The sequence below is a fragment of the Cherax quadricarinatus genome, chromosome 26 (genome assembly GCF_038502225.1).
Source record: "Cherax quadricarinatus isolate ZL_2023a chromosome 26, ASM3850222v1, whole genome shotgun sequence".
Taxonomy (NCBI): Eukaryota; Metazoa; Arthropoda; class Malacostraca; order Decapoda; family Parastacidae; genus Cherax; species Cherax quadricarinatus.
In genome coordinates this window covers 2,173,076-2,200,856 of record NC_091317.1, presented here as the reverse complement: position 1 = coordinate 2,200,856, position 27,781 = coordinate 2,173,076, and the positions used below count along the sequence as shown (strand labels likewise).

The 27,781-nt window shown below is 38.7% G+C and overlaps 1 protein-coding gene across 3 annotated transcripts in view; it reads right to left on the bottom strand.

Moving 5' to 3' along the window:
• The window catches only part of LOC128691568 (ATP-dependent RNA helicase DDX42), a 56,866-nt gene extending 30,202 nt beyond the window's left edge, over positions 1–26,664 (bottom strand). The window contains exons 1-6 of one of the 3 annotated variants that reach the window (XM_070088738.1): positions 26,523–26,664; positions 15,839–16,045; positions 12,712–12,847; positions 8,847–8,974; positions 8,198–8,411; positions 4,354–4,695 (exon numbers count right to left, since the gene is read on the bottom strand). In XM_070088738.1, the coding sequence (XP_069944839.1) occupies positions 4,354–4,695; positions 8,198–8,411; positions 8,847–8,974; positions 12,712–12,847; positions 15,839–16,032 (1,014 nt within the window). In that variant the 5' untranslated portion in view covers positions 16,033–16,045; positions 26,523–26,664. Of the gene's footprint in view, positions 1–4,353; positions 4,696–8,197; positions 8,412–8,846; positions 8,975–12,711; positions 12,848–15,838; positions 16,046–18,113; positions 18,247–26,522 lie in introns of those variants that run through there. The other 2 variants (XM_070088736.1, XM_070088735.1) reach the window with 2 other exon arrangements.
• Between the last annotated feature and the right edge of the window lie 1,117 nt (positions 26,665–27,781).

Genomic DNA, 27,781 nt, shown 5'->3' with positions numbered 1-27,781 from the left:
CTATAATTTTTACAGTCTCTTTTGTCCCCTTTCCCTTTATATAAAGGGACTTTATATAAAGGGACTAGGTACCTTCCCCTCTTTCGTACATTTATTAAACAAAAGTACCAACCACTCCAACACTATATCCCCCCTGCTTTTAACATTTCTGTCATGATCCCATCAGTTCCAGCTGCTTTACCCCCTTTCATTTTACGTAATGCCTCACATACCTCCCCCACACTTACATTCTGCTCTTCTTCACTCCTAAAAGATGGTATACCTCCCTGACCAGTGCATGAAATTACTGCCTCTGTTTCTTCCTTAACATTTAAAAGTTCCTCAAAATATTCTCACCATCTACCTAATACCTCCATCTCCCCATCTACTAACTCCCCTACTCTGTTTTTAACTGACAAATCCATACTTTCCCTAGGCTTTCTTAACTTGTTTAACTCACTCCAAAATTTTTTCTTATTTTCATTAAAATTTCTTGACAGTGCCTCTCCCACTCTATCATCTGCTCTCCTTTTGCACTCTCTCACCACTCTCTTTACCTTTCTTTTACTCTCCATATACTCTGCTCTTCTTATAACACTTCTGCTTTGTAAAAACCTCTCATAAGCTACCTTATATATATATATACTGTCTTATTACACATACCTCCAAACTGCCAATATCCCAGACCCCTCCTTTAAAGTGCAGGCATTGTACTTCCCATTTCCAGAACTCAAGTCCAGCTATATAAAAGTAACCGGTTTCCCTGAATTTTTTTTTTTTTTAGCAACTCGGCCATCTCCCACTGAGGCAGGATGACCCAAAAAGAAAATACTTTCATTATCATTCAACACTTTCACCTCACTCTCACATAATCATTGTTTTTTCCCTGAATACCCTCACTAAATATTATCCTGCTCACACTCCAACAGCTCATCAGGACCCAAAAACCATTCGTCTTCATTCACTCCTATCTAACATGCTCATGCACGCTTGCTGGAAGTCCAAGCCCCTCGCCCACAAAACCTCCTTTACCCCCTCAATCCAACCTTTTCAAGGACGACCCCTAAACCGCCTTCCGTAACCTACAGATTTATATGCTCTCCATGTCATTCTAGCAAACCACCTCAACAACCCCTCTTCAGCCCTATGACTAATACGTTTATTAACTCTGCACCTTCTCCTAATTTCCACACTTTGAATTCTCTGCATAATATTTACACCACACATTGCCCTTAGACAGGACATCTCCACTGCCTCCTCACTGCAATATTTACAACCCAAGCTTCACACCCATATGAGAGTGTTGTTACCACTATACTTTCATACATTCCCTTCTTTGCCTCCATTGATAACGTTTTTTGTCTCCACATATACCTCAATGCACCACTCACCTTTTTTCCCTCATCAATTCTATGGTTAAACTCATCCTTCATAAACCCATCTGCTGACACATCAACTCCCAAATATCTGAAAACATTCACTTCTTCCATACACTTTCTCTACAATGTGATATCCAATTTTTGTTTATCTAAATCATTTGATACCCTCATCACCTTACTATTATCTATGTTCACTTTCAAGTTTCTACCTTTACACACCCTCAGTAAACTTATTGACCTATAATTTTTACAATCTCTTTTTTCCCCCTTCCCTTTATATAAAGGTATTATACAATCTCTCTGCCAATTTCTAGGTACCTTCCCCTCTTTCATACATTTATTAAACAAAAATACCAACCACTCCAACACTATATCTTCCCCTGCTTTTAACATTTCTGTCATGATCCCGTCAGTTCCAGCTGCTTTACCCCTTTTCATCCTATGTAATGCCTCACGCACCTCCCCCACACTCATATCCTGCTCTTCTTCACTCCTAAAAGATGTTATACCTCCCTGGCCAGTGCATGAAATTACTGCCTCCCTTTCTTCATCGACATTTAAAAGTTCCTCAACATATTCCCACCTTCTACCCAATACCTCCAGCTCCCCATCTACTAATTTCATTACTTTGCTTTTAACTCACAAATCTATTCATTCCCTAGCCTTTCTTAATGTGTTTATCTCACTCCAAAATTTGTTTGCTTATTCTCAGCAAAATTTCTTGACAGTGCCTCTCCCACTTTATCATTTGCTCTCTTTTTGCACTCTCTCACCACTCTCCTCACCTTTCTTTTACTCTCCATATACTCTGCCCTTCTTATATCACTTCTGCTTTGTAAAAACCTCTCATAGGCTACCTTCTTCTCTTGTATTGCACCCTTTACCTTATCATTCCACAAATCACTCCTCTTTCCTCCTGCACCCACCCTCCTATAGCCACAAACTTTTGCCCCACTTTCTAATACTGCATTTTTTAAAACTATCCCATCCCTCTTCAATCCCCCCAATACCCATACTTGCACTAGCCCACCTTTCTGCCAATAGCTGTTTATATCTCACCCTAACTTCCTCCTCCCTTAGTTTATAAACTTTCAGCTCTCTCTTACTGTGCTATTTTCCTTTTGTCTCATCTACCTAAATAACAAAAAAGGCACAATACCGTGACTGGAATGATACACAAATAACCTGCACATAAAAGAGAGAAGCTTACGACGACGTTTCGGTCCGACTTGGACCATTGACAAAGTCACACTGTGACTTTGTCAATGGTCCAAGTCGGACCGAAACGTCGTCGTAAGCTTCTCTCTTTTATGTGCGGGTTATTTGTGTATCTCATCTACCTGTTACTCTAACTGCAGCTACAACTAGATAATGATCTGATATATCTGTTGCCCCCCTATAAATATGTACATCCTGAAGCCTACCCACCAACCTTTTATTCACCAATACATAATCTAATAAACTACTTTCATTGCATGCTATATCATATCTTGTATACCTATTTATCCTCTTTTTTATAAAATATATATTACTTATTACCAAACCTCTTTCTACACATAGTTCAATTAAAGGCTCTCCATTGTCATTTATCCCTGGAACCCAAAATTTACCTACTACTCCCTCTACAATATTTTTACCCACTTAGCATTGAGGTCCCCAACCACAAGTACTCTCTCACCTGGTTCAAAACTTCTTATGCACTCACTAAACATTTCCCAAAATCTCTCTCTCTCCTTTACACTCTTCTCTTCTCCAGGTGCATAAACACTTACTATAACCCACTTTTCACATCCAACCCTTATTTTACTCCATATAATCCTTGAATTTATACATTTATATTCCTTCTTTTCCTGCCATAACTTATCCTTCAACAGTATTGCTACTCCTTCCTTAGCTCTAACTCTATTAGAACCCCCTGACCTAATCCCATTTATTTCTCCCGATTGAAACTCCCCTTTCCCCTTCAGCTTTGTTTCACTTAAAGCCAGGACATCCAGCTTCTTTTCATTCATAACATCCACAATCATCTCTTTCTTATCAATGCACTACATCCACACACATTCAAACATCCCACTTTGACGTTTTTCTTCTTTTTCTTTTTAGTAGGGTATACGTACAGGAAAAGTTGTTACTAGCCCATTGCTCCCAGCATTTTAAGTGACTTTTACAACACGCATGGCTTACGGAGGAAAGATTCTTATTCCACTTCCCCATGGATATGAAATTAAAAGTAATAAGAACAAGAACTATTAAGATAAAATCACAGAAAACTCAGATGAGCGTGTATACATAAATGTGTAGCAAAACGTACCTGATATCTTGCATGTTTATGAGACAGAGCAAAGACACCAGCAATCCTACCATCATGTAAAACAAATACAGGCCTCCGTTTTACACTCACTTGGCAGTATGGTAGTACTTCTCTGGGCGGTTCTGTCTACTATATTACCACACACTATGTTAACCCTCATCCATCTTATCATTTTATTGTACTCGATGCCATATTACAGGCTCTAGGCCCTGGTTTCATAGGTCCTTGGGTAGATTCAAATTTATGGGTATATCAATTTCTATGGTAAGATGAGTAAGCAAAATTATCTTTAATTTTGTAATAATAATAATAATAATAATAATAATAATAATAATAATAATACCTGCATATAATTAAATTTAAAAAGAAAAACTGTTGTTTTTCTTTTTAGGTCACCCTGCCCCGGTGGGATACAGCCAGTTTGTTTAAAAAAAAAAAGCATTTCCCATGAAAACACACTGAATATGAAATGAAGATTACATGTAACATCTGAGTATATATGACAAATTCCCCCAAATATTAAAGTCATCAATGCTTTTACACATGCACTGTATAGTCCTTGTGGCTTAGCGCTTCTTTTTTGATTATAATAAATTTTACACATGCAGGTGGTACATACTAATTTGTCAAGGCTGTAAGCACCTCCAATATATTAAAATGAGAAATTTATTTTATGTAACTTACCTGGATGTTATAAACTTTGCCAAATCTTCGGGCCTCAGTATAAATCTGCTGTGCCAGCTCGCGGGTGGGTGCCAAAATTAGACCAATTGGCCCTTCTTCTGGTGCTAACTCTCTCTGATCCATAATATGTACCAGCATTGGCCAAATAAAGGCTGCAGTCTTACCACTGCCAGTTTTTGCAATGCCAATAGCATCTCTTCCACTTAATGCAATTGGAACTGACTGGGACTGAATAGGAGTAGGTTGAGTGTAATCGGATTTACGAATGGCTTTCATCAGGGCTTCATCAAAGCCAAAGTGACCAAAACTGGTAACTGGCTTAGGGGCATCAAAACCTGTAACCTGTATACAATAGAGTAAATGATTATTTACAAAACTGATAACTGTCTGCATATATTCCATAAACATTTTATTGCTCCTCTGCTCAAAGATATCATTCTCCCTATGATAGTACAGTATTATGCATCTATACTCAAACCCAACTTCAACCAAACAATTTACTCTTACTTTTAACATTAATAACATTTTATTTTTAACAGTAATTCATAGTATTACTAGATCTATTTCTGCACATCATACATTACATAATTTCACAAAGCATCATGTAGCTACAAAAAACCTTTTTCATAATCACTTAATGATAAATACATTTTACATTATTTTAATAAAAACTTTAATGAATTATTATTAATAAAAAACTATGAATATATTTTTTTTTTCAACAAACTGGCCGTATCCCACCAAGGCAGGGTGGCCCAAAAAGAAAAACGAAAGTTTCTCTTTTTAAATTTAGTAATTTATACAGGAGAAGGGGTTACTAGGCCCTTGCACCCGGCATTTTAGTCGCCTCTTACAACACACATGGCTTACGGAGGAAGAATTCTGTTCCGCTTTCCCATGGAGATAAGAGGAAATAAACAAGAACAAGAACTAGAAAGAAAATAGAAGAAAACCCAGAGGGGTGTATATATATATACGTTTGTACATGTATGTGTAGTGTGACCTAAGTGTAAGTAGAAGTAGCAAGACGTACCTGAAATCTTGCATGTTTATTAGACAGAAAAAAAGACACCAGCAATCCTACCATCATGTAAAACAATTACAGGTTTCTGTTTTACACTCACTTGGCAGGATGGTAGTACCTCCCTGGGCAGCTGCTGTCTACCAACCTACTACCTACAATGGTAAATTTTTTTTTTTTTTAACACACCGGCCGTATCCCACCGAGGCGGGGTGGCCCAAAAGGAAAAACGAAAGTTTCTCCTCTTACATTTAGTAATATATACAGGAGAAGGGGTTACTAGCCCCTTGCTCCTGGCATTTTAGTTGCCTCTTACAACACGCATGGCTTACGGAGGAAGAATTCTGTTCCACTTCCCCATGGAGGTAAGAGGAAATAAACAAGAACAAGAACTAGTAAGAAAATAGAAGAAAACCCAGTGGGGTGTGTATATATATGCTTGTACATGTATGTGTAGTGTGACCTAAATGTAAGTAGAAGTAGCAAGACGTACCTGAAATCTTGCGTGTTTGTGAGACAGAAAAATGGACACAAGCAATCCTACCATCATGTAAAACAATTACAGGCTTTCGTTTTACACTCACTTGGCAGGACGGAAGTACCTCCCTGGGCGGCTGCTGTCTACCAACCTACTACCTACAATGGTAAATGATATGCAATATATATTACCTAAGAGAACAAATAACTGATAACTACTATCTACAAATATGAATTTGCTACTAAACCCTATAATGCACCTATATAAAAAATGTTGACAATTTATTTGGTGAATATGTACTGTATTTAAAATTTAAAAAAAAATTAATACTTCAATTCTCATTGCTAACACTTCCAACAAACAAGAAAACATATTTATAACTAATCCATATCCATAAATTGACAATGGAAAATAGACAATTTTTTGGTCTGTCAAGGATCTTTATCAAGTCCTCAATGTGATGGTGGTAGAGGGTGGTAGAGTGTGGTAGTGGTAGTGATGGTGGTAGAGGGTGGTTGTGGTTGTGATGGTGGTAGAGGGTGGTAGTGATGGTGGTAGAGGGTGGTAAAGATGGTGGTAGAGGATGGTAGTGATGGTGGACCATCATGGATCTTTATCAAGTCCTCAATAAACTGCAACTTTATTTATAGTCTGGTACAACATATAGTAGTACATTATTTGGTGTTTGTTTAGTGTTATGATTGTGTTATTGTGACAAATGTTACTCATCACTGTCTGTCAGCAGGGAATGTCTAGGCCCTCTATTGTAGTAAGCCATATTATTGTCTCTGTATTTATCATTTTTAAGCATTGTACAGTGTCTGATATCAGTTTGTAGCATTGTGTGTGCCAGAGGATGGAGCTGGTGCCAGCTTACACTATCTACTTAATAAGTGTGTGTGGGGCTCAACTCTTGTAGTACCCTACCCCTTTGATAACCTTTGATGAGTACTGAGTTTTTCCTACTTCCAGAGCTAGGCTTGTCTGGTGCCACATACACTCACTCAAGAGCTCATTTGCCATTTTGCCAATAACTGTTAACAGCCTTACACACAAACATCTTTTTACACAATGTTATTTTTTGGCACTGTCATGTGTCTGTAACTTATGTTCATTGTGTGGAAAGAGCCTATTTGGTCTGTACGGTCATGTATGTTAAATTAGGTTTAAGCAGTATGGTCTGGTCTAGAATCTCATTTTAGTTACAGTGGCAACACACACACAAACACTTTGCCTATACATTGCCTTGTGTGAACTCTGTCTCTGAGGTTGCTTCTGCATACTTCAAAGTGTGCGGACTTAACATTTGATCAGCTTTGTGAACTCGGCCTTTTCCAAATATGAATATACTTTGTCTCTGACTGCCATGTTGGTGTCTGCACAGTGTATTTTGTGTAATTTAGTCACTGCAATAGTATCTTGGACCTCCATACATATGCAGTGGGCATGTCAGTTGCATACCTGAGAAACTATACCACGGGCGGGGCTTGAACCCGCAGTCAGAGTCGTAAAACTCCAGACTGACGCATTAGCCACTGGGCCAGCTGGCTACAATAAGATTCATCCATCTAGGTATATTTATGCATCATAGGAAGGTTAGCATAAGAACCACTGTGCCTGTGCTAACCTTCCTATGGTGTATATATATACCTAGTTAGATGAATCTTATTGTAGCCAGCTGGCCCAGTGGCTAACATGTCAGTCTGGAGTTTTATGGCTCTCTGACCACGAGTTCAAGCCCCACCCATAGTATGGTTTGTTTGCAATTGTGTCATTATGATTTTGTGAGGCATACCTTGATACTTAGCAGGTTTTAAGAGTTTATATGATATACCTTTAGATGATTAGTTGGGTTTAGACTAAGACTAGTTATCACTTGTGAGTTTATCAATTTATGGTGAGCATATGCCCAGCATAAGTATTAATATATACAGTATTAATGCATATGCATTAATACTGTAATCAGGTAAAATATTACTTTGTGTTATATATTGTGACTGTTGTTTCTCATGCATACTGTAAATACACAATATTTGTTGAAAGAAAAGTCTTTTTTTGCAATAAAGCTAAGTACATTTTACATTTGTTTTACCAAATCCCTAGACTGGTGAATAAAACTGGGATTTTTTGCTTAAAACCGTGAGATGATTTACTAACGACAGGCCCTGCTTCGGAAGCTGAGCCAAACATGTCACACATCCAGGAAGGACAGAAGCATCATTCTGTTTCAATTTCCAATTTATGAATACCATAGACATAAATTGTTCCAGCAATATTGGTGTAAGTGTTTCTTAAAGAAAAAAAAAAAAGTCACAATAAACATTTAACACCTGGCAATTGCATACCTTAATCCCTAGCTTGTTTCTCAGCTCATGAACCTGAGAGGGTGAAAGAGCAGCAATATCCTCATGCTCTTGATAGAAGTTTTTCGTAAATTCTGAATACTCGATGGTGCTGTGGTCAATAGGTGGCAGTGGATCTATATACTTTGGTTTCTTTGGAGCAATAGGATTTCCATCTTCGTCATATTCTATCTCATCTTCGCTATCCTCTTGTTGCCTGTTAAATACTTTTTTTTATACATTCACAAGAATATTAATTTGTGAAAGTTAATGCGAGCATAGTATGAAAATGCTGAGAAAAAACACTTGAGTAAATCTGAGAAAATATAAAATGATAAGCATCATAAATGAGACAAATAAAATTTAACATGAACCAAGCAAAAAAAATCTGAGTACAAAAAATATTTGTTCTTTTGACTGAAATGAGTGAGAGCAGTTGTAGGATGTAAATAAAACTAGAATGAAAGTATCTTCAGTGTTTTGCAAAGAATCTGCATCAAGTCACAACAATATGAATGAAAAGAGGTTAATAATTCACCACTATTATTAATAGCATATTACTATTCCTTTTAACAAAATTATACTTAAAGGTGAAAAGAAAAAAAGTTTGCATGTTTTTCCCACCAATTATGCAAAATTTATTACATCTTACCTTCCAGCATTGGGGTTCTCCTGTATGTATCTGTAGTACGATTCTTCATCATCCTCTTCATCTATGTCATCTCGGACCCCTTTTATTTCTTTTTTGTCTCCTGCGCCTTTGCCTTTAGTTCTTTTAACCTGTACAAATTTCAAATTATCTATCATTATTTATCCAATATTAAAAACAAAAAAATAGTTGCCCTAAATATACATGATTTTTCATCAATAATTTATATTCAGTAGTTTTTATTTTTTTTTTTTCAACAAGTTGGCCATCTCCCACCGAGGCAGGGTGACCCAAAAAGAAAGAAAATCCCCAAAAAGAAAATACTTTCATCATCATTCAACACTTTCACCTCACTCACACATAATCACTGTTTTTGCAGAGGTGCCCAGAATACAACAGCTTAGAAGCATATACGTATGAAGATACACAACATATCCCTCCAAACTGCCAATATCCCGAACCCCTCCTTTAGAGTGCAGGCATTGTACTTCCCATTTCCAGGACACAAGTCTGGCTATATAAAAATAACCGGTTTCCCCGAATCCCTTCACAAAACATTACCCTGCTCACACTCCAACAGCTCGTCAGGTTCCAAATACCATTCGTCTCCATTCACTCCTATCAAACAAGCTCACTCATGCTTGCTGGAAGTTCAAACCCCTCGCCCACAAAACCTCCTTTACCCCTTCCTTCCAACCTTTTTGAGGACGACCCCTGCCCCGCCTTCCTTCCCCTACACGCTCTCCATGTCATTCTACTTTGATCCATTCTCTCTAAATGACCAAACCACCTCAACAACCCCTCTTCAGCCCTCTGACTAATACTTTAATTAACTCCACACCTTCTCCTAATTTCCACATTCAGAATTTTCTGCATAATATTTACACCACACACTGCCCTTAGACAGGACATCTCCACTGCCTCCAACCTCCTCCTCGCTGCAGCATTTACCACCCAAGCTTCACACCAATATAAGAGTGTTGGTACTACTATACTTTCATACATTCCCTTCCTTGCCTCCATAGATAACGTTTTTTTGTCTCCACATATACCTCAACGCACCACTCGCCTGTTTTCCCTCATCAATTCTATGATTAACCTCATCTTTCATAAATCCATCCGCTGACACGTCAACTCCCAAATATCTGAAAACATTCACTTCTTCCATACTCCTCCTCCCCAATTTGATATCCAATTTTTCTTTATCTAAATCATTTGACACCCTCATCACCTTACTCTTTTCTATGTTCACTTTCAACTTTCTACCTTCACACACACACTCCCAAACTCGTCCACTAACCTTTGCAATTTTTCTTTAGAATCTCCCATAAGCACAGTATCATCAGCAAAAAGTAACTGTGTCAATTCCCATTTTGTATTTGATTCCCCATAATTTAATCCCACCCCTCTCCTGAACACCCTAGCATTTTACTTCTTTTACAACCCCATCTATAAATATATTAAACAGCCATGGTGACATTACACATCCCTGTCTAAGACCTACTTTTACTGGGAAGTAGTCTCCATCTCTTCTACACACCCTAACCTGAGCCTCACTATCCTCATAAAAACTCTTTACAGCATTTAGTAACTTGCCAACTATTCCATATGCTTGCAACATCTGCCACATTGCTCCTCTATCCACTCTATCATATGCTTTTTCTAAATCCATAAATGCAATAAAAACTTCCCTACCATTATCTTAATACTGTTCACACATACGCTTCAATGTAAACACTTGATCTACACATCCCCTACCCACTCTAAAACCTTACTCATCTGCAATCCTACATCCTGTCTTACCTCTAATTCTTTCAATAATAACCCTACCGTACACTTTTCCTGGTATACTCAGTAAACTTATTCCTCTATAATTTTTACAATCACTTTTGCCCCCTTTCCCTTTATATAAAGGGACTATACATGCTCTCTGCTAATCCCTAGGTACTCTCCCCTCTTTCATACATTTATTAAACAAAAATACCAACCACTCCAACACTATATCATCCCCTGCTTTTAACATTCCTGTCATGATTCCGTCAGTTCCAGCTGCTTTACCCCCTTTCATTCTACATAATGCCTCATGCACCTCCCACATACTCACATCCTGTTCTTCTTCACTCCTAAAAGATGGTATACCTCCCTGGCCAGTGCATGAAATTACTGCCTCCCTTTCTTCGTCGACATTTAAAAGTTTCTCAAAATATTCTCGCCATCTACCCAATACCTCCATCTCCCCATCTACTAACTCCCCTACTCTGTTTTTAACTGACAAATCCATTCGTTCCCTAGGCTTTCTTAACTTGTTTAACTCACTCCAAAATTTTTTCTTATTTTCATTAAAATTTCTTGACAGTGCCTCTCCCACTCTATCATCTGCTCTCCTTTTGCACTCTCTCACCGCTCTCTTCACCTTTCTTTTACTCTCTATATACTCTACTCTTCTTATAACACTTCTGCTTTGTAAAAACCTCTCACAAGCTAACTTTTTCTCTTTTATCACACCCTTTACTTCATCATTCAGTAGTCATCTTTGCTATTTTGCATAACATAAAACTGATAACATATGTAAAACTCTCAAACATATTTTGTTTTAACCATTTCACTGGCCGTACTGTAGTACTGAGGCTCTCAGTTCACTGGTCATGCCATAATACTACACCATGAGTTCAGTTCACTCAGATAAGCTGTGAACGGTAAGTTTGGGCCTAGATTTGAGAGAATGGGCGTATGCGGTAAGTGTGCACCACATAAAAATATCCTGCAGCACACAGTGCATAATGAGAAAAAACTGTGACTGTGTTCTTGGTTTAAAACAGCTATTTTGTATGATTTTTATGGTTCTATTCTCAGTTACTTGGTTTCATATGATAGAATGGAAGATACATTACATAAATAGAGATGACTTTGACTGGTTTCAGAACTGAAAATAGCTTGAAACTGAGCTCAAAGTAGCGGAAATGTTCGATTTTTGCCAATATTCAAGAGGTAACAAATCACGTCACTCGTCTAATACGCATCCAACTGGTGGGCCTAATGTGTATTCACGAACTCACTGATATTATTTATACAATTATTACAATATTGCATAATAGTAAATCTTCTATTTTTATTGTGTGAATAAAATTTTTCATACGTAAAATTTTTCATAAAAGTTTTCATATGTAAAACCTGGGAACATAACTAATGAACAGAGGAAATGTTATTTTAGTGCCTGGAATGCCTGTTTTGTTTATTCTGGACCCTATTTTGAAACTGGAATATTCTGAAATTTGTGTGAAGTTGACCAAATTCCCAATTTCTGATCATTTTACTGGGTAGTTGAAATAGTTGACTGGGCAATTTCTTGTGATCAGTCAATAAAATGGAAGACATACTAGTGAAATAGCTAAGAATTTTGTCAACTGGAGCAATATAATTGGCCTAAAATAGGGCTCAAAGTGGGCAAAAATCACTGATGCGTAAATATTGCCAACATGGCAAAATTCACAAAAGCGTAATTTCATCAGTTTTCTATAAAATTTCATACTTTCTGTTTTATTATCTTCAGAAAAAGACTATCTACCATTTCATAAGAAAAAAAAATAACACATATTTTTTGAAAATTCTTGGACCCCATGGACAAGTTTCAGATCAGGGGTCTGGGCAACGAAAAGGTTAAAAGTAAACTTGGTACAGCATGCTTTATATGTCACTTTAAAAAAGTGCTGACTGAAGCTAAGCATATACGCTCTACCCATCCATTATATATATGCAAGAACACAGATTTTTTGTACACATTAATCAAGTCACAAAACACTGAAAATTTTTCGGGCTGCTGCTGCTCCAATACATAGCTCACAACTTGAGAAAAGCAAAAAGGTTTCACCTCCTGTTCAATTCCAGCCATGAAGGCATCCAGTGGATCTTCATCAGAATCTGAGGAATCCTTTCTCTGAGGTCCTGGGCTGCCAGGGGCAGGCTGATATGCACCCTCAAAGCTTTCATCCTCATCGTCAAAATACCTGTAAAATTTAGGATATAGCATAATACTATATGCTGCTAAATCACACAATTTCAAAATTTCTCTCATAAGTAGCTCCTACTTTTAATGGTAGCTAATATATACAATATGAAAATAAAACAGTACATACGAAGACAAAATAATAAATCAATATACTGTAAATAAATAATTAAAATAACTGATGAATGGCTAAAATACAAAATAAAATAAAGTATATAAAGATAAAGATAAAATATATAAAGATAAAGAATCTAACACAAAGTGGGAGTTGTCTCAGTTTCTCTTTGTTGATGACACTGTGCTTTTGGGAGATTCTGAAGAGAAGTTGCAGAGGTTGGTTGATGAGTTTGGCAGGGTATGTAAAAGAAGGAAGTTAAAAGTGAATGTAGGAAAGAGTAAGGTGATGAGAATAACAAAAAATTAGGTAACGGAAGATTGGATATCACACTGGAGGGAGAGCGTATGGAGCAGGTGAATGTGTTCAGATATTTGGGAATGGATGTGTCAGCAGTTGGGTCTATGAAGGATGAGGTGAATCATGGAACTGACAAGGGGAAAAAGGTGAGTGGTGCACTGAGGAGTCTGTGGAGACAAAGAACTTTATCCATGAAAGCAAGGAGGCGAATGGATGAAAGTATAGTTATACCAACGTTCTTGTATGGGTGTGAGGCATGGGTTGTGAATGTTGCAACAAGGAGAAGCCTGGAGGCAGTGGAGATGTCATGTCTGATTGCAATGTGTGGTGTGAATATAATGCAGAGAATCTGTAGTTTGGAGATTAGGAGGAGGTGTGGGATTACCAAAACTATTATCCAGAGGGCTGAGGAGGGGTTATTGAGATGGTTTGGACATGCAGAGAGGGTGGAACAAAATAGAATGACTTCGAGAGTATACAAATCTGTAGTGGAGGGAGGGCATGGTAGGGATTGGCCTAGGAAAGGTTGGAGGGAGGGGGTAAAGGTGGTTTTGTGTGCGAGGGGCTTGGACTTCCAGCAAGAGTATGTGAGCATGTTAGACAGGAGCGAATGGAGATAAATGGTTTTTATGATTTGACATGCTGTTGGAGTGTAAGCAAGATAACATTTATGAAGGGATTCAGGGAAACTGGCAGGGTGGACTTGATTCCTGGAGATGGAAAGTACAGTGCTGCACTCTGAAGGAGGGGTATTAATGTTGCAGTTTTATAACTGTAGTGTAGGCATGCCTCTGGCAAGACAGTGATGGAGTGAATGATGATGAAAGTTTTTCTTTTTCGGGCCACCCTGCCTTGGTGGGAAACGGCCGATGTGTTAAAAAATATATATAAGAAACATTTATGACTTGCAAAATCACGAAAACATTTTTTAGATAAAGAATAAACATAAAAAGCCTCACAACTAGTCCTTTGGAGACTTAAATATTTAATTTCTGAGGAATTCATGAGCCATTATGGTGAGCAACGAAAGTGCTGTCTATCAAATAAAACAGCTCTCAAACAGCAATACTGGACAGGTGACAGTTAAAAGTTCTGCTTTGATAAAAAAAAAAAAGCAATTGTAATTTCACTTTCATCAATGAAATCAATATTAGTCTTCTTTTTCTTTCTTCTTTCAACAAACTGGTCATATCCCACCGAGGCAGGGTGGCCCAAAAAGAAAAACAAAAGTTAATATTAGTCTAATACTTGAAAAATTCAATATGCTGGTCTTCTCTAAAATATTTACATAACCAATCAAATATTTAAGCTGCAAGATTACCGAGTGTTTAATAAAGCCAATACCATCACTCAGTAGTACAATATAAATGGGAAAAATCTTGATATCATATCTCAAATTTGTCATTAAAGAAAACAATAAGGTTCATCATCACACTTTACAACAAAGAAGAAAATTTTGTGACCTAGTACAAAATTGAAAATAGGTGCAAATCCAAATAATACTGAGGTAGGAATACAAATATAAACTACCAATTCACATGCTTAATTCAAAGAAGCATCCATGTATGTCTCAACCCCCAAAAAATATTAGAAAGACCACAGTGTTGATAGCCTAACAGTCCTCTGACAGAAAAAAATCTTACTTAAGAATGGACCCAAAAATAAAAGCAAGATCTGTCAAAAAGATGTTACTATAGTTTTAATTAGTGTGTGTTAGACAGGCATCATTTGATGTGCTGTTGGAGTATGATCATGGTAACATTTGTGAAGAGATACAAGGAAGCAGTTAGACACACTTGAGGTGGTCAGCACAGTGCCTGCACTCTAAATGAGGGGTGGGATGTTGCAATTTGGAGGGTCATCTGAGCTGTGATGTTGGCTTTCTTTTGGCAAGACAGTGATTGAATGAGTGACAATGAAAGTGTTGTCTTCTTTGTCGGGTTGCCCTACCTCAGTGGGAGATGGCTTTAGTGTTAAAAAATTAAAGGTGTTATTTGTTGATATAGTAGATCCAGGTTGCAAGACTTACCCACTAAAGCAATAGTAAAGCAATGTTAAATGTAAATACAAAATGGGAAGTAAAGAAATCCTGAGCTCTGAGCATAACTGAGGTACAGTACACCATTGTGAATGCCTGAGCACAGGGAGAGAAGTGAAAATCCTTTAAAATACTTGCAGTAATGTTACACGATATTTTTATTTTCAGCAAATAAATATTAAACCCAAATATAAAAACAATGTAAATTTATAAAGCAGTCACCAGGAGTCCACATAAGCAGAAAACAATATTTTTGTACCACATAATATATTTTCAATTTATTAAATTATAAATTCTGAAAAAAGTTAGCAAAAGAAACAAATGGTATCAAATACCTATACTGTACTGTATACATATACAACACTCTATACAGTCCTGCACACTCAAAATTTTGTTGCTCCAATGAGTTGCTTATTATGTATAAATATTAAATTACTGTATATAATTTCTTTTACTTCCCACTTTCAATCCAGAATGTATTGTCGAAGAAAACATATCAGGGTAGCTTAGTATAGAGCAAAATCCAGAATAAGACATACTCATCTTCATCCCTTGGTCTCTTGCGGGGTTGGCCATAGCCGCATCCTCCAGAAATTGCATTTTGGCTAATGGCTGTCATTGTGTGATAGCCATGCTTGCTAAGGGTGGCATTGGGTGGCGGTGGAATTGCCTCTTGTTTTCTGGCAAATGAAAAGCCTCCAAAACCAAACCCTCGGCCTCTGTTATAACTCATCTTTGGGGGCTATCTGTGAAACAAAATAATTATTTTTAATTCAAGTTTACAAAATCATGGGACAATTTATTTAAATATAATATGATAATCCTCTCAACATCTGCCATTGTAGATTCAGGCAATGCATTTTACTTGGTTAATTTACCTAAAACAAATTTACACTACAGTACTGTTATTTGAGTGTTTTATTATTGTCATGAAAGAAATCATTGATGTAAGTAATATGCTGGATGGGGTAGTGGTTAGCATGCCTGCCTTATGCCTAAAAAAAAATTCTATTTAGGTTTCCATATAGAGTTACTACTGTATATTAATTCCTAGTAACCCTAAATCTTCACACATGTACAGACTGCCCAAGACCCATGAACAAAACATACTCCTATGACCAATCACATCAGGTATAGGCAATACACCATATAATTTAACCAGAAGCCTCACCAAACTTTCCTGCCTACTGGGAACCATCATCCATCTCTAGTATTCAGGTTAAGATTAAGATACGATTTTGTTCAGATTTTTAACCCCAGAGGGTTAGCCACCCAGGATAACCCAAGTGTCAGTGCATCATCGAGGACTGTCTTATTTCCATTGGGGTCCTTAAATCTTGTCCCCAGGATGCAACCCTCAGCAGTCAACTAACACCCAGGTACCTACTTGTTTGCTAGGTGAATGGGACAGCAGGTATAAGGAAACACACCCAATGTTTCCACCCTTGCTGGGGATCAAACCACAGACACTCAGCTTGTGAACTAAGACCACTGCTACCAGGCCATGGGACACCCTCCTTAACTACATTAGAGACTTCCCTTTCTAGAATAAGAAACTAAGTATTCTTGATGTTACTTTCCTTTTTTCAAATGTACCCACCACACAAGCCACTGACCTTCTTAAATATAAAATAAACATATAAAACTATGAAACCTTCACTGAGCTACACCTTCCTTCCTTCCTTCCTTTGTCAAAGACTGCAAGAAATGAGCCCTTCACATCAATCCTCCATGCACTGACACAAAGTTGCCCTAAACATTTTCAAAGCATTCACACAAGGTAACACTAATTGCCATGGCACTTAGTACATCTATCAAAGATCTCACCATGACCAAGGTGGAAAACCTAGAATCAGTCATTGAAGGGACTTACATAATTCCTTTTGGAGGGTGTGACAAGGCATACAATGGAAAAACAGCATGAAACTGAAAGATACATCCAAACAAGCACATTCATGTATACAGATGTAACAACCTGAACAATGTATGTATACACCACCATACCACCTGCTACTTGGTGAAATGGAATGACACCCGTGTAAGTGATTAAGGACTTACAGACAAAAATCCCTTGAAGCATCATTCACCTCCATTTCCAACAATTACACACACAGAACACATGCAAGTCTACCATCTCTGAAAAATAAATATAAATGCTCTCTAAAATGACAAAGAAGAAATCACTTCAACTATTACAATAATTACTGTTATTCTTGGCTTAACCCTTCTTTCTGCACATCATCATATTCCCTTTATATAACCTCTGTGTCCTTGTTTGTCTGCATTAGCTTGATAAAAGTGCTAGAGTGAGAAACATGGCCGTAACACTTCGCATTAGGTGTTCTTTGTATGCCTATCTACATTAATTTATCTAAATTTTGAAATATCATGAAATGTTAAATAAATATCAAATCTTGGTTAAGTTAATGCCTGAAATGGTATGCATCCTATGGGCCTTCAGATTATTGTATGCTTTGCATGTAAAGTAATTCTGAAATAAGGAATTGTAATATTACGAAAGTTTGAACTATTTCCAGGAGTCACTCCAATGAAAAATACTGTAAAAGAGAAAGCTGCACATCTTGTAAAATGGAGAACTTATATTTAAATCATCAAAAAGCACGTTAATACAATGGTTTTTATGGGTCCTTCAAACCTTGATTTCAATTATTCTTTATACATATCTATTTTTAAAATTAGTCTTCTCTCGTGTTAATTGACGTATCTGTACCGTGTGATACAGTTGTAGCAATAAACATGAACAGTGATGTCAAGAAACATCAAAAATCATTTCCATTAATACACAAGACTTACTCGGTCTATATCAACTGCCTCAACAGACACATAACATGGCAGAAATCACAAATTTGGCAAATAATTCCCAACAAAAGAGCCCACCTCAGCCACCACAATCAATCCTTGTTTACAATGGCAACTCCTGCACTAACCTTGCCCATCTTCTGCCGAAAATAATCTCATAATACGAAATCAAAATTTGGTCATTTTTATGCTTCACTTATATATCAGATAAAAGAGAGGGAATATTTAATTTTAAAATAAGTCGACAAGTAATTAATGTCGTATGATTTTGGTTTGAAATAAGATGAACTATAGCTGGTTTCTACCTTGGATAAGGCACTTTTAAAATTGTCTTCATACAGCGCATTAAGTGGCACTCCACAAAAGGCACTGGACACGGGCCGGGCACTATGGCACCAGTCATATATCTTGTTTAATTAATATAGAGACATGTGCAACATTTGGGTAACTTTTACTTATGAGACGTTTGGTTCATCAGGAGCGGCGGAAAAAACTCGGCAAAAGTTAGTTATGAATTTGCATTATATTATACATTCAACCTATGTACACTACAAAATAAGTATTTTATGTCCGCAATGTTATTTTGCGAGATATTAGTGAAAACAGTACATTTCTTTCAGTTGCGCATCATATCTGAGCCAGTTAACTCTTAATATTGGGTTGTGTGACGCGTATGGCTGACTGTAACCAAAGACACCCAAGTACCGATGGCGGAGTAAGGTTAAGTAGATTAATGTTACATGTGCAAAACGTGGGCATCTTTCTTGTAGAGACGCTTCCTCAGCCAGTGGCTTTATCAGTCTAGTACAGAGCATAATACTGGACAGTCGAAGAACAAAAAGGCACAATATCGTGACTGGAACAATACATAGATATCCCGCACATAAGAGAAACTTACGACGACGTTTCTGTCCGACTTGAACCAATGGCAAGTCACACTAACACACAAAGTTAGGTTAGGTAAGGTTTGTCAGGAAACAGGACAAGTGTTTCCTGACTGGGATCTTAGTCACATGACCCGTCGTTAGAGCTTTCGGTCATCTGAACGAAGCCTTCCACTGGCTTACCAGTCCAACCCCTCTAAAAATTATGGTCATAGTTATAACCATTCATTAACAAAGTTGAGAAAGTCAGTATATATGGAAGAGGGGGACAGAGACGGGACAGACAGAGGAAGAAATAAGGAAGAGGTAATAATGGTAGTGATAATAGTAGTAGAAGTAATAGTAAGCAGGGGAGTAGTGGTTTACCTGGAGTTTACCTAGAGGGTTTCGGGGGTCAACGCCCCCGCAGCCCGGTCTGAGACCAGGCCTCGTGGTTGATCAGGGTCTGTTCAACCAAGCTGTTATTGTTGGCCGCACGTAAACCGACGTATGAACTACAACCCGGCTGGTCAGGTACGGACTTTAGGTAAGTTTATTCAGGCTAACGCAAATACAGTCAGAGTGACTTATTTCCATTGGGGTCCTTAAGTGCTTGTCAAGTGCCTTCTTGAAGACAGCCAAGGGTCTATTGGTAATCCCCCTTATGCATGCTAGGCGACAGTTGAACAGTTTTAAGCCTCTGACACTTACTGTGCTGTTTCTTACTGTACTCGTGGCGCCCGTGCTTTTCGTTGGGCGAATGTTGCATCTTCTGCCAAGTCTTTTGCTGTCGTAGGGAGTGATCTTCGTGTGTATGTTTGGTTCTAATTCCTCTAGGATTTTCCAAGTACAGTGGTCCCCCGCTTTTCGTAGTTCCCGGCAATCGTAAAATTCGCCAATCATAGAGGTATTTTCGTATAAACATGGACTCGCTTTTCATAGGTTGACTCGCGAGTCGTAGTTCGTCCGGGACGCGTACCCACGGCGTGAGCCAGGGCGGCAGCCAGTCTGGCATTGTTTACCAGTGAGCAAAGGTCCCCTCACGTGCTCCAGCGAAATATTTCATAATATTCCATTTATTTTAGTGCTTGCAAGTACTAAATAAGCTACCATGGCTCCAAAGAAAGCTCCTAGTGCCAAGCCTGTGGTAAAGAAGGTGAGAAATACGATTGAATTTAAGAAAACCATCACTGAACAATATGAAAGTGGTACAAGTGTGGCCGAACTGTCCAGGATGTATAAGAAACCCTACACAACCTTATGTTCCATAGTGGTCAAGAAAAATGAAATAAAGGATGCTGTTGTTGCAAAGGGAGTAACTATGCTGACAAAAATGAGATCACCAGTACTGGAAGAGGTTGAGAAGTTATTATTGGTGTGGATAAATGAGAAACAATTAGCAGGAGATACTCTTATGAATTCGTTTATTTGTGAAAAGGCTAGGCAGTTGCATGAAGATTTGGTAAAGAAATTGCCCTCAAATAGTGGTGAAGTGAGTGAATTTAAGGCCAGCAAAGGCTGGTTTGAGAGATTTAAGAACCGTACTGGCATACACAGTGTGGTAAGGCATGGTGAGGCTGCCAGTTCGGACCACAAGGCGGCTGAAAAATATGTGCATGAATTACAGGAGTACATGGAGGCTGAAGGACTGAAACCTGAACAAGTGTTCAGTTGTGACGAAACAGGCCTCTTTTGGAAGAAAATGCCGAAGAGGACCTCATTACACAAGAGGAAAAGGCAATGCCAGGACACAAGCCTATGAAAGACAGGCTGACGCTAATGTTCTGTGCTAATGCTAGTGGGGATTTCAAAGTGAAGCCATTACTAGTGTACCATTCTGAAAATCCCAGAGTGTTCAGGAAAAACAATGTTATGAAGAGTAAATTGTGTGTGTTTTGGAAATCTAATAGTAAGGCATGGGTCACGAGGGAAATTTTCGTCGAGTGGTTCAATGAAGTGTTTAGCCCTAGTGTGAAGGAGTATCTCCTGGAAAAGAAATTGGATCTCAAGTGCCTGCTAGTAATGGACAATGCACCTGCTCATCCTCCAAACTTGGATGACCTAATTTTCGAGGAGTTTGGGTTCATCACAGTAAAGTTCTTGCCCCCGAATACCACTCCTCTCCTCCAACCCATGGACCAGCAGGTTATTGCAAACTTTAAAAAACTCTACACAAAAGCAATGTTTCACAGGTGCTTGACTGTGACCACAGACACTCACTTGACCCTAAGGGAATTTTGGAGAGAACACTTCAGCATCCTCCACTGCATAACCATTATAGGTATGGCTTGGGAGGGAGTGACTACCAGGACTTTGAACTCTGCCTGGAGAAAATTGTGGCCAGATTGTGTAGACAAGAGGGATTTTGAAGAATTTGGGACTGACCCTAATGAGCCTATGTCTGTTGTAAAATCAATTGTGGCACTGGAGAGTTCCATGGGGTTGGATGTGAGTTTGGAGGATGTGGAAGAATTGGTGGAAGACCACAATGAAGAGCTCACCACTGAGGAGCTGCAAGAGCTTCAGCAGGAAGAGCAACACATTGCAGCTCAGAATCTTGCTGCAGAGTAGGAGGAAGAGAGATGGAAGAAGGTGCCTTCTTCAGAAATTAAAGAGATTTTTACTATGTGGGGTAAGATGGAAAGCTTTATGGAGAAACATCACCCTAACAAGGTTGTTGCAAGCTAGGTTGGCAACATGTACAGTGACAAAGTCTTGGGCCATTTTAGGGAAGTGTTAAAGAGACGCCAGAAACAGAGCTCTCTCCACAGTTATTTTGTGAGACAGGACTCCAGTGACTCAAGGTAGTCCTAGTGGCATTAAGAAACAGAGAAGAGAAGCAACCCCAGAAAAGCAAATGGTACCTGAGGTGTTGATGGAAGGGGATTCCCCTTCCAAACTATAAACAATCCACTCTCTCTTCTCCTCCAGTCTCCCATACACTAAGAAGAATCTCCAATAAAGGTAAGTGTTATGCTGTTAATGTTTCATTCATCATTTCCCATTGTATTGTTTATGTACTACATGCATATTTCATGTTAAAAAAATTTTTGTTTTAATACTTCTGGGTGTCAGGAACGGATTAATTGTATTTACATTATTTCTTATGGGGAAAATTGATTCGTAAATCGTAAATTTCGTTTTTAGTAACGGCTCCAGGAACGGATTAATTACGAACAACGGGGGACCACTGTATATATTATCATATATCTTTCTTGCCTGCGTTCCAGGGAATACAGATCAAAGGACCTCAACCGTTCCTAGTAATTTAAGTGCTTTATTGTACTTACGTGTGCCGTGAAAGTTCTCTCTGCGGCACAAGAGAAAGAAAATGGAGTGAAGTGAGCCAGCAGTAGTAGTAGTAACAGTAATACAGTCATAGTAGTAGTAGTAGTCGTAGCAGCAGTAATGCAGTCGTAGTAGTAGTAGTAGCAGTAATGCAGCCGTAGCAGTGGTAGAAGCAGAGTAAGTCTAAGGATAAGGAAAAGGAGCACTGCAGGAGAGTTAATGACACACAAGGGTGGGACTAGAATCACAGGGGGCAAAGAAACTGAAGGACAAAGCACACCTAGGCAGACAAAAGGAAGCCAAAGGAAAAACATAGGAAAGGAGAAGCAGTAAGGAGAGGAGGAGAAGAAAAGATCAGGTCAAGTGACGAGTGTTCTGAAGTTTGGAGCATTTGACAATGAAATGAAAAAGGAAGGCATCTAGAGACAAAGCCACGACTAAGATTCATGCTAGAAAGGCCGTGTATAAAGGATGCTTCAATAAGACAGCTTCTAAGGCAGACCGAAACGTTGTCATAAGCGGGTTATTTATGTACTAGACAGTTGCACAGCCAGGATTTCAATCTGGGGTTATAGGGGCTTAAGCCAAAATTTCATTCTTGAGGGAGGAAGGGCTTAAGCCAGGAGTTCATCCTGGGAGGGAGCTTAAATATGATAAGATACTAAACAAAATCAAAGCATTAGTCTTTAAAAACACATGATATTCACCATGTATTTTAAATTATTTAAAATATCGTTCTTTTGTGGCCACTGGTCAATATAATATAGCAAAAATTATCCCCAAGCACAGGAAAATCAGCATCACAATTTGTTCAGTAAAAGTGAGAAATTGCAACATATACAATTCAAAATTATGAATGAATATCAAAGGTAAAATTTACCGACAAGTATGTGAATCAGACACAATGTGAAATTTTTGGCACTCACTGACTGGATTACTCCTTTATGATAAAGTTGATGTGTTAGCTAAGAAGAGTACCCGGAAGGAAATGTAGAATACAACTTTGGTATAACTGTGTCTAGCATTGGGAATAATATTAGGAGAGAAGTAAATAATGAAAATGATTGTTATAGGAATGCAGTTAGAAGCCTGAGTAAGATAAGATAAGATTTCGTTCGGATTTTTAACCCCGGAGGGTTAGCCACCCAGGATAACCCAAGAAAGTCAGTGCGTCATCGAGGACTGTCTAACTTATTTCCATTGGGGTCCTTTATCTTGTCCCCCCAGGATGCGACCCACACCAGTCGACTAACACCCAGGTACCTATTTGCTGCTAGGTGAACAGGACAACAGGTGTAAGGAAACGTGTCGAAATGTTTCCACCCGCCGGGAATCGAACCCGGGCCCTCCGTGTGTGAAGCGGGAGCTTTAGCCACCAGGCCACTAGATCTATAACCCACTATGATAACATGAACGTAGATAAGCATGTTTATGGAGCAACTTGCAATGTGAACACTGACTGATGTTGTAGTGGCCAGGCTTAGGCTTGATTACAAGTACTGACTGATGTTGTAGTGGCCAGGCTTATGCTTGGTTACAAGTACTGACTGATGTTGTAGTGGCCAGGCTTAGGCTTGATTACAAGTACTGACTGATGTTGTAGTGGCCAGGCTTAGGCTTGATTACAAGTACTGACTGATGTTGTAGTGGCCAGGCTTATGCTTGGTTACAAGTACTAACTGATGTTGTAGTGGCCAGGCTTATGCTTGGTTACAAGTACTGACTGATGTTGTAGTGGCCAGGCTTATGCTTGGTTACAAGTACTGACTGATGTTGTAGTGGCCAGGTTTAGGCTTGGTTACAAGTACTGACTGATGTTGTAGTGGCCAGGCTTAGGCTTGGTTACAAGTATTCTGGCAGTTTGAGAGACACACAGATGATGATCAAACTAAATGCAAATTATGTGATCAGGCATATGGTCACTCACTGTCTTGAACACTATGTGCTTAATTGTCCACTTATTGAGGAATACAGAGACAGACAATATAATAACCTATGTGACATGTCAAGATATCTTATTAATGAAAATAAGATACCAGATATACTAAGCAAATTTCCTAAATTTGAATGTAACAGATAAGTGAACTTTAGATATGTAGATAAATAAAAACCCATATGTACACCTGTTAACCCTTTTGGGGTCTAGTTCCTAGGCCTTTTGTGTATCCACATGCTCTTGCGCTACCGTCCATAGGATGGATATGGGGTGCACAATAAACTAGCCATTTCGGTGGCAAAATCTAACTGAGAAGACGAAACCTCTTAGTAAATGCCATAAATTGTATATTGTCTTATTCATGTCAACAAGTCATACTTTTGAAATTGTACCATTTGTTCACTAGCTACCTTTCTTATTATATATGCGATTGTAGTTAACTGTATAAGAACTCCTACTTAATAGTCCATGTCTAACTCTTTAAGTAACATTTAAGCATTAGGATTAACTTGTCCGAAATGCACTGCTTACTAGTGGCTTTCTTTAGTGTGATAAATGGATTAGAAAGTCGACAAGTTGAAGAATGAGACACTTGTCCAACATTTGGGAATCTTTATTGAGGAAACATTTCCTCAATAAAGATTCCCAAATGTTGGACAAGTGCTTCTTATGTTTTCTTTAGTGCCTACCAATGTTTTCTTAAATGTAAACTACATTATTTGAACAACATAATAATAATAATATCTTTATTTCTATCCTTAATATCTATAATCCTCTCAAATGTTAATCATTCCACTGTGTCCGCCTTAGGTTAATAATCAAAACTGTAATTTATCTCTACCAAACTTATTAAAGCTCTGTTCCACAAGGCACAGTACTCGCTCCCATCCTGTTCCTCGTCCTCATATCTGACATAGACAGAGATGTAAGCCATAACTCCGTGTCTTCCTTTGTAGATGACACCCAGATTACCATGGTAGTGACATCCATCGAAGACACAGCAAGACTCCAAGCGGGCATCAACCAAATCTTCAAATGGGCCACTCAAAACAATATGAAGTTCAATGAAGAGAATTTTCAACTACTCAGATATGGAAAACTTGAGGAAATTAAAACTTTATCAGGATATACAACAAATTCTAACCATACAATAGAGCGAAAAAGTAATGTGAAGGACCTGGGAGTGATAACTTCAGAGGAACTCACCTTCAAAGACCACAACGATGTATCTACCGCATCTGCTAGGAAGATGATAAGGTGGATAATGAGAACCTTCAAAACTAGGGAGGCCAAGTCCATGATGAGTCTCTTCAAATCACTTGTTCTCTCTAGGCTGGAATACTGCTGTACTGTAACTGCCCCCTTCAAGACAAACTGAATTGCTAACCTGGTGAGTGTACAAAGAACTTTCACGGCACACATAAGTGCAATAAAGCACCTAAATTATTGGAACGCAGGCGAGAAAGATACATGATAATATACACTTGGAAAATCCTAGAGGGATTAGTACCAAACTTGCACACGAAAATCATTCCCTATGAAAGTAAAAGACTCGACAGAAGATGCAACATTCCCCCCATGAAAAGCAGGGGTGCAACGAGTACACTGAGAGACAACACAATAAGCGTCAGGGGCCCAAGACTGTTTAACGGCTTCCCAGCATACATAAGGGGGATTACCAATAGACCCCCGACTGTCTTCAAGAAGGCACTGGACAGGTACCTAAAGTCAGTACCTGACCAGCCGGGCTGTGGTTCGTACGTCAGTTTGCGTGCGGCCAGCAGTAACAGCCTGGTTGATCAGACCCTGATCCACCACGAGGCCTGGTCTCGGACCGGGGCGCTGTACCTTATGTCCATGGAGGAGTGGAAGGCCAGGGTAGATATGATCATAACATACAAGATACATAAGAATATCAATACTGTAGGCGAGAACAGACTGTTTGACTTAGGAAGGAGCCGCAAGAGACTGATGGAAGTTCAACACCCACGTGAGACTTAGACACTTCAATGAACACTCAGTATAAGGGCAGTGGGAAATGTGAGTAAAAAAAAAAAAAGAGGTAGCGGAAGCAGACTCCATACACTGATTCAAGCTTAGGTACGACAGCACCCAAAAAAGACAAAAGATGTATTTCAGCATGATACAATGTCTGTACAGAGAAGGGTGACATTTGGCTGTGCATGCAGAAAACTCATAGTTGTACAGACTATTTCGGGCAGCTAAACCTAACTTGAGACTACAATGGCAAGAATTATTATTTTCTTATATATACATAAATACTAAAATTATTTTAACACGAGCGATAAACCAAACCTGATCATCGAATGATGGCTTAGAGTCGGGGTCAGCAGCTGGACTGTGATCCACTTCATGCCTCTTCTCAAGATTACCTAACTGCACAAAACGAAATCAGTAGCCCCTTTGCCTTGAGGGTGGATAGGAGGGAAGGGGATGAAGTGATCAGCAAAACTGGCCTGGGTTTACCCAGCTCCAGACATTACCGTCATCACCAGGTTATCAAGGTGAACACAACTAGTGTCTCACATGGTAAGATTACGCCAGCACTGCTGCCAGCACTTTCACGACTCTCCCACGGTTGTCACACTAGTTTACCAGAATACCGGCGTCTAATAAATTTCAGCACTGAATGTTCGTGAAATATCATTCACGTCAGCGAGTCATGCCGCCAGGTGAATATACACACACACACGCACACACACACACACACACACACACACACACACACACACACACACACACACACACACACACACACACACACACACACACACACACACACACACACACACACGTAAATGTAAGGTCATGCAGACTGGAGAAGGTGAGGGAAGACCGGACACAGAGTACAACATGAAAGGAGACATGCAGCAGACATCAGTGAAAGAAAGGGATGTGGGAGTACACACATACATCTCATAACTTCAGCGACACATTCAAGATTAGTAAACATCAGAGTAGCATTAAGGAACTCAAAGACAGTATATTTTACATTCTTAAAGACGGTATATCTTTGGACAGCCATTGAATACTTGGCCCCAGCGGTAGGTTGATTGTGCTTCAGGCTTAATGATCGACTACACAAACGGTAATGAAAGATACACGTCACCTCCTCACCACTTGTCAAGAATATTTTAATCCCTAAAATAGGAACTAAGGTGTAATGAAAATGGTTTTGACAACCGACAAGTTGAAGAATGAGACACTTGAGCAATATTTGAGAATCTTTACTGATAAAACGTTTCGTCAACCAGTAACTTCTTCACTCCAATACAGAGAATAACAGAGGAACATGAACCAGTAGCGTAGCGAGGGAGACACCAGGGGAGGCGACCACTCCCCCTAAACACATTTTTCAAAAGTGGTGCCTTTTCAACAATTTTTTAACTCTTTAGTTCACTTGTGCGATAAAAGTCGAATCTCATTTTTTTTCGCATAGCCCTGGAAGAACTTTCTGGACTCCTTATTATTATTATTATTACACTGGTCAACAACTAAAATGTTTCCGAGACTAGAGTAACAATTTCCAACTAATTTTAGGTCACTGATAATGA